At 52.5% G+C, this 12,290-nt stretch overlaps 1 protein-coding gene across 1 annotated transcript in view; it reads right to left on the bottom strand.

The window, feature by feature from the left end:
- Positions 1 to 243: 243 nt before the first annotated feature.
- The window catches only part of LOC104276466 (receptor-type tyrosine-protein phosphatase S), a 17,706-nt gene continuing 5,659 nt past the window's right edge, over positions 244 to 12,290 (bottom strand). Inside the window, exons 3-13 of the mRNA XM_009872791.1 lie at positions 11,160 to 11,283; positions 8,250 to 8,425; positions 7,547 to 7,666; positions 7,273 to 7,427; positions 4,828 to 5,113; positions 4,196 to 4,374; positions 3,194 to 3,320; positions 2,986 to 3,111; positions 1,845 to 1,999; positions 1,069 to 1,204; positions 244 to 615 (exon numbers count right to left, since the gene is read on the bottom strand). Coding sequence (XP_009871093.1) covers positions 547 to 615; positions 1,069 to 1,204; positions 1,845 to 1,999; positions 2,986 to 3,111; positions 3,194 to 3,320; positions 4,196 to 4,374; positions 4,828 to 5,113; positions 7,273 to 7,427; positions 7,547 to 7,666; positions 8,250 to 8,425; positions 11,160 to 11,283 — 1,653 coding nt within the window. The 3' untranslated portion in view covers positions 244 to 546. The remainder of the gene's footprint in view (positions 616 to 1,068; positions 1,205 to 1,844; positions 2,000 to 2,985; positions 3,112 to 3,193; positions 3,321 to 4,195; positions 4,375 to 4,827; positions 5,114 to 7,272; positions 7,428 to 7,546; positions 7,667 to 8,249; positions 8,426 to 11,159; positions 11,284 to 12,290) is intronic.

The following is a 12,290-nucleotide window of genomic DNA, read 5'->3' as shown; positions in this document are numbered from 1 at the left end:
GACTCCAGCTAGAAGAACTCCTGACCCTAAGTTTGCCTAAAAGCGTTGAGATTTAATTCCCTTCCTTACCTTCGACAGAACACCTTCCATTCTGCAAGTGACTTCCTTTAAAGACTGCCAACTAGATTAGTAAATAAACTGAACTCTAATGATGTAACCAAAGGCGGTTTCCTTCCCTTCTCCAGCCGTAACGTTTCGCAAGGTGTGGTTTGTGGGTTTTTTTTTTTTTTTTTTTAGCTTTTGGATCTGTTTCATGATGTCCATACGTCCTCCACAGCGAACACCACTTGAGGTAACAAGAGCAGTTCACCACTTAAAGCAGTCCTTCAGCATCTCCTGAGCTGCCTCTTTCTCGGGCCAGGTTACAACGTGGAGTTCCCAAAGGGGTTTTTTTTCCTTTCAATCCTTCCCCCCTGCTCCCCAAGGCGTTGTCCGGATGAAAAGGTACTTCTGATTCAGTTTTGTTAAGTTCAAGCGCTCCTCCTGGGTCAAAAGAGGCCTTCCAGGACTTAAGTGGTTGGTAGAGTCTGCACAACGGATGGCTTTTTATGTTGCATAGTGATCAAAACTTCCCAGATACTCCAGAGCTGCCTGGTAACAGAACTGGTATTCATCCTGCGGACGGCACAGAGAACCAGCTTCAGGGGCTGGAACAGCTCCTTGGGAGCTTTCCCAAGCGCGAACCCTGCCCAGACTCCTCTACTCTCACAGAGCTGTGAGCTACTGGGAAAGGAAAATCCCTTCGCTTGCATGACTGGGCATCACCCGAGCGCTCTCCTTCCCGGCTCTGCAGCACTTGGAGGCGTCAGAGGCAGGGATGGGAGGAGAATCGAGGCTGGTAGACTGGGGTGAGGCTTTACAACGATGGGAACTTTATATTTTTTTTGAATTATTTGGTTAAAATCGACAGCGCAGCCTGGGCTTGCTGAGTAACCTTCAGGTAAGGTTTTTGCCAGTGGATAGAAAGGCCACAAAAAACCCCAAACCAACCCCCCCAAAAAAGCACGAGGTGTTTGGCTTCCAGCCCTCAAACCTAGGGCAGAGGACGGGTTCCCCGCGCCACCTTACCTCCGTTTGCACCATAGCAGGTCGTTGTGTTCGCAGCATCTTTACTGTCTGGAAAATATCTACAACACCCTCATAACGCATTCTTTCCAGGACGATACTCAACGTGATAAACACTCCAGTCCTGCCCACGCCAGCACTGCAGGGGGGGAAAAAAAAAAAAAGAAACTGCATGTTAGAATGTTCAAATTCTTCTCTAAATGCTGGAATGGCTGAGCTGTGTCTTATGAACATGAGGGAACTGAAGAGGCTCAGTCTGTTCTCCAGGGAGTAGAAAATAGTAAAATGACCGAGCGTGTGACCCAAACAAACGAGTGAGACAAAGTGTGGAGAAAAAAAAATAAAGTACTGCTTTGGCCAGCAGTAAACAGCATTCAGTCTGAAAAATTATTGCTCATCTGTAACATCAGGCTTTTAAAATTAAATACTTTGAAGAATGCATTATCCTCTGCTGCCCAGGGGTAAGCACACGCAACCCAGCACTGCTGGAGGAGCAGAGGTGGGCTAAGCCTGGGAAAAATACTTCTAACTGCAGCTTAAATACTGATTAACACTGTGGCATCTCATCCCTCTCCCTAAATAGAAACGGTCAAAGGCCTCGTGGCCAGTGCCCCAGTCTGAAGGGAGAGGAATCGGGTTGCCAGAAGCACCAGTGCTTGGCACCAGACACCCCCAAAAAAACCTCTGCCTGCAGGGCTGGGCTGGCCAAGGAGAGGGCTTTTAATTCCTTCTGCTCTTTCGCATCCTCAGCTGAGATGTTTCCATTTGCACGTGCCTACCTGCAGTGGACAGAGATGGGGCCATCCTGGCCAAACTGTTCCTTGGTCTTATGTACCTGGCCGATAAAATCGATAAAACCTTCTCCTGATTTTGGCACGCCTTGTTCCGGCCAGTCGGTGAACTGGAACTGCCGAACAGTTCGTGACTGACCATCCTGGGGGAGAAAACAGCAAGATTTAAACCACCCTGTAGTTGTGGTACAAGAGAGGAAAAAAAATACAACAACAACAAAAAAAACCACCCTAATTTGTTGCTAGTTCATTAAGGAGCATGGAAAAAATTGAATCAGCTTTGTGTTATCATCAAGCGCAAACAGCTGCGGTTTGTGTGGATAATGACAAAGCTGCTCGGGTTGCAGTTGGACGTTTCTGGAGTCGGGTTGTCATCCCGCTCGCTCCCCCTGGCAGGTGTGCTGAAAGCCCCGACCGCCCTGAAGACTGCACAGATGGAGTCTTCAGAAAAGGAACATTCAAGGTGAGGTTATGGCCTCTCTATCAATCTTGAGAAAGAGTTGCCATCGTGTCAGAATTACAGCTGACAGGGAGATCAATCTTGTTCTACCAGGACTGATGAGGCATCCTCCTTCTCAACCTTGCAAATAGAATTATCAGGTTGTGTAATACTGGCAACCGCAAAAGCTCGAAGACTCGGAGAGCGAGGGTTACATTTGCCAAACAAATTTCAGAAGGCACTGAAATGTTCCTTTGGATGAGAAACCTGACAGTGAAGCTAAGATTATTTGGGTAAAAGTGCCCCTTTGAATATGAGCGATGGTGGCTGCTCTTAAAGCCAGAGACGTGCACATTTTCTACAGGCTGCAACGTAGCCTTTGCAAGTCTGTTTTTTTTTTCCCAGCCACTCTCAAATAAGCTGCAAATAAAACCAAAAGCTGGGTACATCTCTAATGAAGTGACTCACTCCTGTGATTAGTGAGCGGAGGTTAGAAAACTACTTTCAGTTTATAAGGAGATCTATTCAAGTACAATTAGAGTTTGTGTGTTCTGTTCCTGATCACAGGTAAGCTCTCCTCCACGGACAATAAGCCCAGCCAAAGCATTTACACCTCAGTTTTCTTTTTGCCAAAGCACGCCCAGCTCTTTCGTTTTCTCTAAGTGGGTTTGAACCTCGCGCGGCGCTTACCCTGGCATCGGTGACCTTGAATTCTCGCAGGATGTACTGAGGCATGTTGTACTCAGCCATGGGATCCACCACAAAGTACTGGTACCGGGCAGAGCGCTCCGCTGGCCAGTACTGATGGCACTTTTCCTGCCGAAGGGAAAGAAGAGCCTCCGTCAGCCCTGTGTGCCGTGGGCTTCCCCCTCCCTGGGCTCCTCCTTCGCACGCTTACCCGCCCCATCTCGCGGAGCTTGGTCAACATCACGACAATGGTGGAGTTGTTCTCCCACAGCATCCGCCAGAAATCTTCGGTGGTCTCTGCCAGCGGCCCCTGCGTGGCGATGTACGCCTTCTGCTGCCTGCAAGAGAGCCCGCCGTGGGTCACAGGGGCGCGGAGAATTGCTCGGGCAGAAGCTTTGGGAAACGCACACAAAAGCTGGCGAGCGGGAGAACGAATGGAAATGCCAGGAAAGAACTGGAAGAGTACAGGATCTAAAGGGGCAGGGAGGTGATTTTGCTGCCAATGGCCAAAAAAAAGAAAGGGGAAAAAAAAAAAGAAAGTGCCCAATGGTGAAGCTTTCTCTAAATGCCTTTTGCATGGGGTAGATCTAGAGTAGCACAGTGCCGTAGATGGAAGAAAGTGCCACATGCTACAGGTCAGATTCCTGGAGCTAGAAGCCATTTTTCTGGCCCTGAGGAGCACCCAGCATTCAGTGCCGGGCAGGGAGCGGCCCTAACGCTGGTGCCACCACAGGCAGGAGGGGAGGGTTTGCCCCTGGGGTTGCTTTGTTCCCTCCGTTAGGGCTCAGCGTGAGCGCACGCAGGGAGGGCTGCAGCTCCCGCGTGGCATTTAGTACCCGTGGGAAGCTGTCAAGAATTGCGACGGCCCCCAAAATCACAACAAGTAATAAAAAGGCTAATCTGTTTTTAGAAACCTCCCAATGGCAAAATCCACCCCTCACTGACACTCTATGTTTAGGACCTGCAGCTGGAGAAGGGTTTGCTTTGCTTTAGGGGACAAGTAATTTTAAGATGACAGAGAATAAAGCTTCTGAGAAGGCTGCATTGGAGTCTACGAGTGCGTCGCTGGCCATCAGCGAGAGGGAATTCACCTCTGGCACCGCACCACTGCCCCCGTTAGAAAGACTTGGTCCAGCTCCTGCTACTGCTGCATCCTTAGAAGTCTCCTACACAGCAATCCCCCGACGGTGCCGGGCAACAAGGCGCCCTTTACCTGTAGCCATCGATGAAGCTGGCGTTGATGTAGTCTGAGCCTTCCACTCCTCGGATGGGCTGGAGGCAGACCCGCGTGGTCTCGTAGGGCATGATGTTGACAAGGCGATTCTTGAACTTGTTGCATGGCAGGTTGGCGCTGATGAACCTGGAGGTGTGGGCTTTGGAGTTGGCGAGGCGCTGAAGGCAAAAGCAGAGTCACACCCATTTGTTCCGCTACAACAGTCTTTTTTTTCTTCAGCCCCGTGCCAGCCCACTTAACTCACCCTCCCTGTTCCACCACATCCTGCCTGGTGCACCCTCCTGGTTTTTTTTTTTGGGAGGGTGGGGCAGACTCCATGACCTTTCCCTAAGCAAAACTTCCAGAGGAAAAAAAAACAAAAAAAGTTTAAAAATCCAATCTAAGGAGGGAGCAAATTCAATTTTGACTTGAAATGACCAGACAAGCCTCCTGCAGGGACAGGAAGGTCTCCGCTGGGAACTGCGATAGCGTTAAGTCAGGAAAGTAATTACTGCTCTAACGTGGAACCAAAAAAAGTTCCCATCAGCCTTATAAGGGCAGAACAAAGCTCCTGTGAGGAACTCAGAGCCTTCCCCAGGGACTGCTGTCCCCATTCAAGCATCTCCCCTTACCTTGAACTCCAGCTCCATGCCCGTCACGTGCTCCCCGACCTCGATCTGTGCCAGTTTCTGGATGTAGGTGTAAAGATTCCTGGCCGGGACCTCGGTGTTGCCGCAAGCGACAGCCTCAAGCAAGGCATCGTGTATAAAGCTGTACTGGTCTTCTGTCTGTACCATGTAGTTGCGCTGTGACCTCATGAGGGTGACGTGCCCGTAAATGTCCACCGTCTTCTCGTGTTTTATCCTCTCGAGCATGGCGTCGATCACGATGAAGCAGCCGGTGCGCCCAACGCCCGCGCTGGAAAGAAGGAGGGAAAAAAGGGAATCGATGGACTGCTCTGCCACGGGAGGAAGGTATTCCAGAAGGTGACCCAGGAGTGAGGATCCTTCTGCTGCCCCAAACCGCCATAAACACAGGGCAGAACCAGGCACGAGGCAACAAATGCGCTCGGTGACTGGGCAGGGACCCGTGAGCAGAGCTACTGATGGACGAGGCAAAGGAAATACTGGCAAACCCCCCAGCTGCCTGGGTCCGGCCGCTCCACGGATTGTGTTAAAGGAACTTGGCTGATGGAGCTGGTGGTGTGAGCGCCGCTGCTGCTGCCCACTCACCTCGGGGTGCTGCTCTTGCCACAGAATCACAGAATGTTGGGGTTGGAAGGGACCAAGATCATCCAGTGCCACCCCCTGCCAGAGCAGGGTCACCCAGGGCAGCCCCACAGGAACGCGTCCAGGCGGGTTGGAAAGTCTCCAGAGCAGAAGAGATGTTCAAGTCCCTTCATCATCCTCGAAGCTCTCCGTTGGACTCCAACAGAGAGCTTCGAGGATGATGAAGGGAGTAGGTCCCAAGGAGACTCCACACCCTCTCTGGGCAGCCTGGGCCAGGGAAGAAGCTGAGGGGCCCAGAACTGGACACAATATTCCAGATGTGGCCTCACCCGGGCAGAGTACGGGAGGGAGGAGGGAGTTTAAAACCTGTGCTGGAGGGTTTGGACAGCAGCAGCAGGGGAGGAGAGCGGTGACACCGAAGTCACGGCTGCTCCAGGTCACGCAGGTGCTGGGCTGGAACCTCAAAAGCTGTTGGGATCTGCCCCCCGGCCAAGGCGGTGCCGCCACACAGCAGAGCCCCAAACACTCTGCAACGTGCAGAGTTTAGCAAAAACTTCCCAAACCAAGTTTGGGTTTATGTCACCTGAGATCAGGACAGAAGATGAAAAAAGCTGCCTCTGCCTATTGCCCCTCGGTGCTGATCTGCACCGTTCCTCCTGCCTCTTCCTCTGCGACACCCCCAGGACGGGAGCTCTCCTGGCAGACACACGATTACGACAGTTCTAAGCAGGGGGGCTCTAGGCTTGAACAAACGGTTGGTACGATCTAAGGGCTTAAAAACCATGTTTCATCACTCGGGTCTTTCAGCGGCCGAGAAACTCCTGATGTTGTAATGAGTAACACGCGTCACCTCCTCTCCCAAATGCTTTTGTGCATTGAGGTAACATCAAACTCGCGTGTAACGGCAGTTGTGAATCAGCGGGGCTCTCTGCGTCTACGCGCTTGTCGCTGCTAATAAAGGGTTTCCTTTTGCCATTCCAGTGCAGTCCCTTTTTTCATAAAGCCCCCTTGATCTCTGTTAATTAGACTGCCTAACACCTGAACCAAGCAGGTGACTGGAGCTTTGGCAAGAATTTAGCAGCCGATCTGGGAGCCGGTTCCCGCACGTTGCGAGCTGACGGCTCTCTTTATTCATTTTCGGAGAGGTGCACGATAATTGCCATCTGCAAGGTTAGTGATAAGTTGCCCGCTCACAAAGACTGTTTAAATGGCATCCTCCAGGAGAGGCAGGATGAGCTTCCCCCAGCAGCCTGTAAAATTCCGATGTTTCCTCAGCACCAGGTAACCTGCAGGCTCCTCCCGAGGAACATGGGCATTGATCTAAGCTGACGCTGCAAACGCTCCTACTTGGGTTGTAAACTGAATTAGGGGGTGCAACCTGCCCACAGGAGCCTTCAGTCTGTCGTGATGAGAATGGCTGCAGTGCTCAAAAAACATCCCCTCCGTCCCCCTTCAATCACTGTCAGCTCGCCCTTCGACAGCTGAGGCAGCTCCTGCCACCGAAACGCCCGATGCGACACCACTGAGGGAGCTGCTCGATCGCACTCAGTCCTCCTCCCTTCCCACCGTGAGAAGAAACAACCCCTGCACAGACCCAGACACCAGTTCAGCACCGGGTGCTTCCCGTTGCTGACAGAATCCAAGTGATCTGGTGCAAACCAAACCCCTGAGCATCCCAGGAAACTCTGCGCTCAATGAAAACCCCAAGAATCCTCCTCGGATTCTGAGAATCCAACAGCTCTGGCTGGGAGGCTGAACACATCTCCTGGGTGCAAATCAGCATCTTTCTGAACATCTCCCACCTCTGCAGGTGGCCCCGTGCAAGAGTCAGGTGGAGGAAACCAGTACCTGCAGTGCACCACGATGGGACCGGCATCGGGGGGGTTGCAGGTTTTCACCCGTCTCAGAAAAGCCAGGAACGGGGTGGGGTACTCGGGCACGCCGTGGTCAGGCCACGCTGTGAACTGGAACTGGCGGACCTCCCGCTTCTCGCTGGAACCGTTCTGCAGAGACAAAAAGAGCACCAAGAGTGATGCGAGGTACCAGCAGCCCCGCACACTCCATGCTGTGCACAGAGTGTATCTCCAGGGGAAAAAAAACCCGAGGAGCAGGACAAAGTTACCTTGTGAAGAGAGAACGTTCGAACGCAGAACGTGGCCAATTCAATGGTATCGAGTAACGTCACTTGAATCATCCCGTACGTGTCTGTACCTCGGCCCGGCCAGTACTGGTCACACTTTATCTGGAAGACAGGAGGTGTCGCTCAGCGCTGGAATGAACCCTCTGCTGCAGGGGAAGCTCCTTCCAGAACGGCCCCGATGCCTACAGGTGAGGCTGGCCAGGTCGCAAAGGGGACGGAAGGTGCAAGAAAAGTCTTTCCAGGGCACCACGATAGGGACAGAGCCAGCATGAAAAGCTCCTACTGACTAAGCACAGGCTTTGCTGCACCACATCAATCATGTGGACAATAGACTGGAATGATCCTGAAGATTAGAGCGAAGGTACTGGGGCTTGTTAAACAAGGGAACTCAATGTGAAACTTGCCACATGATTAACTCCAAGACAGACCCACAAAGCACGCGATGGGATTGAGCGTCCCCTTCTCTTGGAGTTGCAAGGGAGGCTGCAGCTCTTCCAGGGTGAATGGTTTGTTTTTCTTTTTTTATGTTTTAAAAGCAATGAATCACTGAACTTTCAGGGTGCTGGCAGAGCAGGCAGAAATCCCCCACTGTGGGCTGCAGATCAAAGGGATTCGCTGTTCCCCAACCCTACCCTCCGATCCCCCAGGATTATGACTAACTAGTCATCCCTCTCGTGCATCTCACCCGTGATTTCTCCTCCAGTTTAGTCATCATAACAATAGTAGCTGAACGCTGCTCCCACACCATCCTCCAAAAGTCTCCAAAGGTCTCTGGCAGCGGCCCCTGCGTGGCGATGTAGGCATTCTGCTTCCGGTAGCCATCGATGTAGTTGGCGTTGATGTAATCGCTGCCCACAATTCCTGCAGGAAATCAGCAAGAGCAAGTTAACGAACGGCCCTGGGGCTTCGTATAGCCAGGAGCACGAGGAGATCTTTGCACGAATGCCGTTAGGGAGAACTCCCCTGCAAAGACACCAGAGCCTTCGTAGCTCAGTGGGTCACAATCACAGCTGGGAGTAAGAGGCTCTCTGTGAGTGTTTCCCAGCTGAAGCTCCTGCCTCGAAGGTCTGCACTGCCGGGAGACAATTTACTGCAAAAGGTCTTAAAGAGACTGACTCTCAAGCCTTGAAACCATGGTCTTCTTACAGGTGTTGCTAACAGGAGTGAAAGTCCGGGCCTAGGGCTCTACTTTCACTGGTCTCAAGTAGGACAAAACCAAGTCCTTGTCCCGGAACGTCCCGAGTCGGGCAGCAAATGCACCTGCTCGATGCCCTACGCAGCCCGGAGCCATCCCAGGCGCTGAGCTACAGCTGGACAAAGTGAGGAACAAAACCGGGCTTGGTTCAGCCAGTAAAGGCTTCGAAATTACAGGCTTTGACTCGCTTTAAACTGTCCCCTGTCATTTCCAGGAGTGGTTTTTTTTCCCCCCCATTTGCCGGAGCTACAGGCTATTGAGCTCCAGCTGCTTGCCTGTGTCCTTGCTCCAGGGACACGGAGTGAACGGCAGGAGGTAGTGCCAGAGCCAAGAGGGTGATTGGGACACAGCAGGAAAAAACCGCTCTGACGTCTGAACGGGCACTGGCAAGCGCTGATGCTCAGGTCCAGCTTTAGATGCTCCGAGGCTGGCACGGAGCACGCGCGCCGTTTGGTGATTTGGCCCCTTCCTAACGTCAGCGAGCGGCTGGCAGGGCTGGCAGGATTCTGCTAACCTGTGATTAACTCGGTACAGAGCACTTAACTCCTGTCTCGAGGGGGAGCCAGGGGTGGGGAGCGGCACCAATCTGGAATTGGGTTGCCCGTCCTCGTGCCGCTGTAGCAATAGGCATCGCTGCTGCTGCCGGCGAGGCGCAATCTGCGCTGAATTGCCTGCCAGCCCTCAAGGGTACTCGGTAATTTCAGCTGCTGGTAGAAATGGCTTTTGATTAAATTTCTGGAGGGTTCCCTGCCCCCATTCCCTCCCAAAGTGAAATTTCAGGAGGGGAAGGTGGCTGTGCAGCAGCAGCAGCAGTAGCGGGAACGTGATCAAGGCTGAGCTTCCGCAATTAATCTCCTCTCCAGCCCCCTCGGGTCCACTCTGTAATTTCAGTTGGTGGCCGTGAGCTCCTGTAATGTTTCGTGGCACGACAGGCCCCCACTTACAGAGAAGTCACGGAATTAAAGCCCGTGCTTCTTCCTGACCAAGCAGACGGTGACAATCCGCAGCCTTGACAAATCCAGATTTAAAACAAAGAGAAAGCAACAACTAATTCCTCCACGTCCTTTCATCTCGCGGCAGAAAATACAGCCTGGCGGGAAGGAACACACCGGCCGAGACACGTCAGAATCTCTCAGACACTTTAAAATGAAACCTTGGCCTGTCGTACGGGCACCGTCGGTCCCTCACGGCGGCACCTGGGCAGAGCGAGGAGTTCTGCCTGCACCCAGCCCGGGCAGCCGAGAGCAGCCCGACGAGCCCTTCGCTCTGCTCTTCCCTGTCCCCTTGACTGACAGGGCTGCTCTGTAAAGACTTGGCTTCCCTTGGCTCATGCAATATTAATCTCGGAAGCAAAACAAGCCGCAACAGTCATCTTCACAATGAGAAACGTTTCAAATCCTCTGGTGGCAGACAAGACCAATCCAGATTTGTGCAGCTTTTTGGCAAATCGCCGTGATCTGCCTCTACCTCTTCCATTTCCCTGCGTTCCTCAGCGTCCTCTTGGCGCAGGGAGATTATTCCAGCAACTCCCTCGTTCATGAAGGCTTCCGAATTAACCTTTACGTTCACCGGGGGGTTATTAGGACATCCCATATCCTCTCTGCTCAGATGATCAGCTCTTGGCAATGCAAGGCCGGCCTTAAATGCTTTATCTGCGCGGCACAGCCACACACAACCTGGGATGATGAAACTCAAATATTATCTCGGTGGCAGCATCCAAAGCAGGTGCCCTGTTAAACTCCACCAGAAGCCCCTCTTATCCTAGCGTGCACCAGAGCAACTCTGTCAAGAGCCACGAGTTGTGAAATTTAATGTCAATTTTCCAACTGCGCCATCACTCACATAAGCAGCTCAGGAAACAATTTATGACCTACTAGGCTGACACAAACCTCTTCTTATTCTGAGAGGTTCTGAGCCTTTCAAGGGCCCGGGCTGCAGCAGGAGCTGCCCATCGAGTCATCTTTCCATCTGTACAACTCAGCACCCGCACCTTTGCTGCGCTGCTGCCACTCACACGTGTACAACCAGCCCTGTGCTTACTTCTCCTCCACATCCATCACCACCCACTGCCCCGCTCTTGCTCTCTCTAAAGCACCGTGTGGTCTGAATTTTTCCCATTAGAACCGTATCAAGCAGGGATCTCCAAGCCAAAGGAAGACAGTTTCTTGATAAACCAGCCCCTGGAATAAAAGATTGCCACTCCGGGGAACGTGTCAGTCACCAGAATTTAACAGATACCTGGTTCACAGAGGTACCTCCTGCTTGCTAAACTCTCGGGGAGATGTTAAGAGAAGAATACAAATAGAGGGTAAGAGGGAAGGGAGAAGAGCACGAGCAATACGTTTCCCTGCAGCAGCTTGAGGCTGGTGCTAACCCGCAGGAGGAGAGAGGCCACGGTACCTTCGATGGGCAGCAGGATGACGCGCGAGTGGTCGTAGGCGATCACGTTCGCGTAACGGTTTTTGGGCTTGTTCACTTCGAGGTTGGAGTGCTCCCAGGTGAACTGCTGCCCGGGGTCAATGGACTGGAGGAATCGGGAAAGAAAAAGGAAGAATCAGAGAGAAGAAAAGCAGCAAATCAAGCTCCGAATACCTCGTTCCGCGTGGGACACGTCACGGCTCTGAAGATCCAGCCGAGGAACACAGCGCTTCCCGCTTGCTTCCCATCTCCCTCGGCCCCAGGGGCACCCCGAGCAGCGTCCGAGGCAATTCCCCCTCGGGCAAAAGCATCGGTGTGATTTTGGGCTGGGACAGAGCGGCCTCGGATCGCAGTCCCGCCGAGGCTGTGCCAGATTCGTTACAGCCCCATGTTAGCGGCGCTGACAAACGGCCGGCAACGGCGAGAACAACGGGAACAATCACTTCAGGAGCTATTTATGAAATGATGAAGAGGCTAAATCTGTGCGTGGTTAAACTACACAACGATTAAGAGGGCATAAATATAGCAGCGGCTTGGTGAGCGCTAATACTTGGGGAAGAAGATATTTAGGCTAGGACAAGGTTTATCACCACGTGTGCGAGCGGAGTGCGAAACATCAGGGGAAGAAGTTGCTGTCGGGGGTGGCAGGAGGGGCCCAGGCTGCTCCACGAGGAGCAGAGACGTGGCAGGGGCACGGCCTGGGACCGCAGACACTTAGTGCCCAAGGTCTCTCAGTGGGACGGACGGAAAAAGCCCCACAGGAGCCTGGCCCGTGCCTGCTCAGCCGGGCAGGAGAGCATTGCTCGGGGCAGAGAAAGGCTAAAGAGCCCGGCCCTAAGAAACTGAATCACTGTGGCTTTTTCCTAAAAGGAAGGAAGAAGCAAACAACAAAATGCACCAGAGAGAAAAATCCTCTCTGCCTGTCCTGCTGATTTATGCCAAGCTTGGTGGTTACTTTTTTTTTTTCCTCTCTAAAGTCCAGCTGTCCCAGATATGGAAATTAGGTTAATTACGTTTACCTCTAAATCCTCAGCCAGAGAATTAAATAAAACAAGGGCTTAATTCCTTCATCATTTTGCAGAGCCCTAGAGGTTTGGCGCAACTGGAGGCTTG

Source organism: Apaloderma vittatum, unplaced genomic scaffold (genome assembly GCF_000703405.1).
Source record: "Apaloderma vittatum isolate BGI_N311 unplaced genomic scaffold, ASM70340v1 scaffold31227, whole genome shotgun sequence".
Classification (NCBI taxonomy): Eukaryota; Metazoa; Chordata; class Aves; order Trogoniformes; family Trogonidae; genus Apaloderma; species Apaloderma vittatum.
The sequence above is the reverse complement of the archived record's forward strand: the minus strand, read 5'-3'. Positions and strand labels throughout refer to the sequence as shown.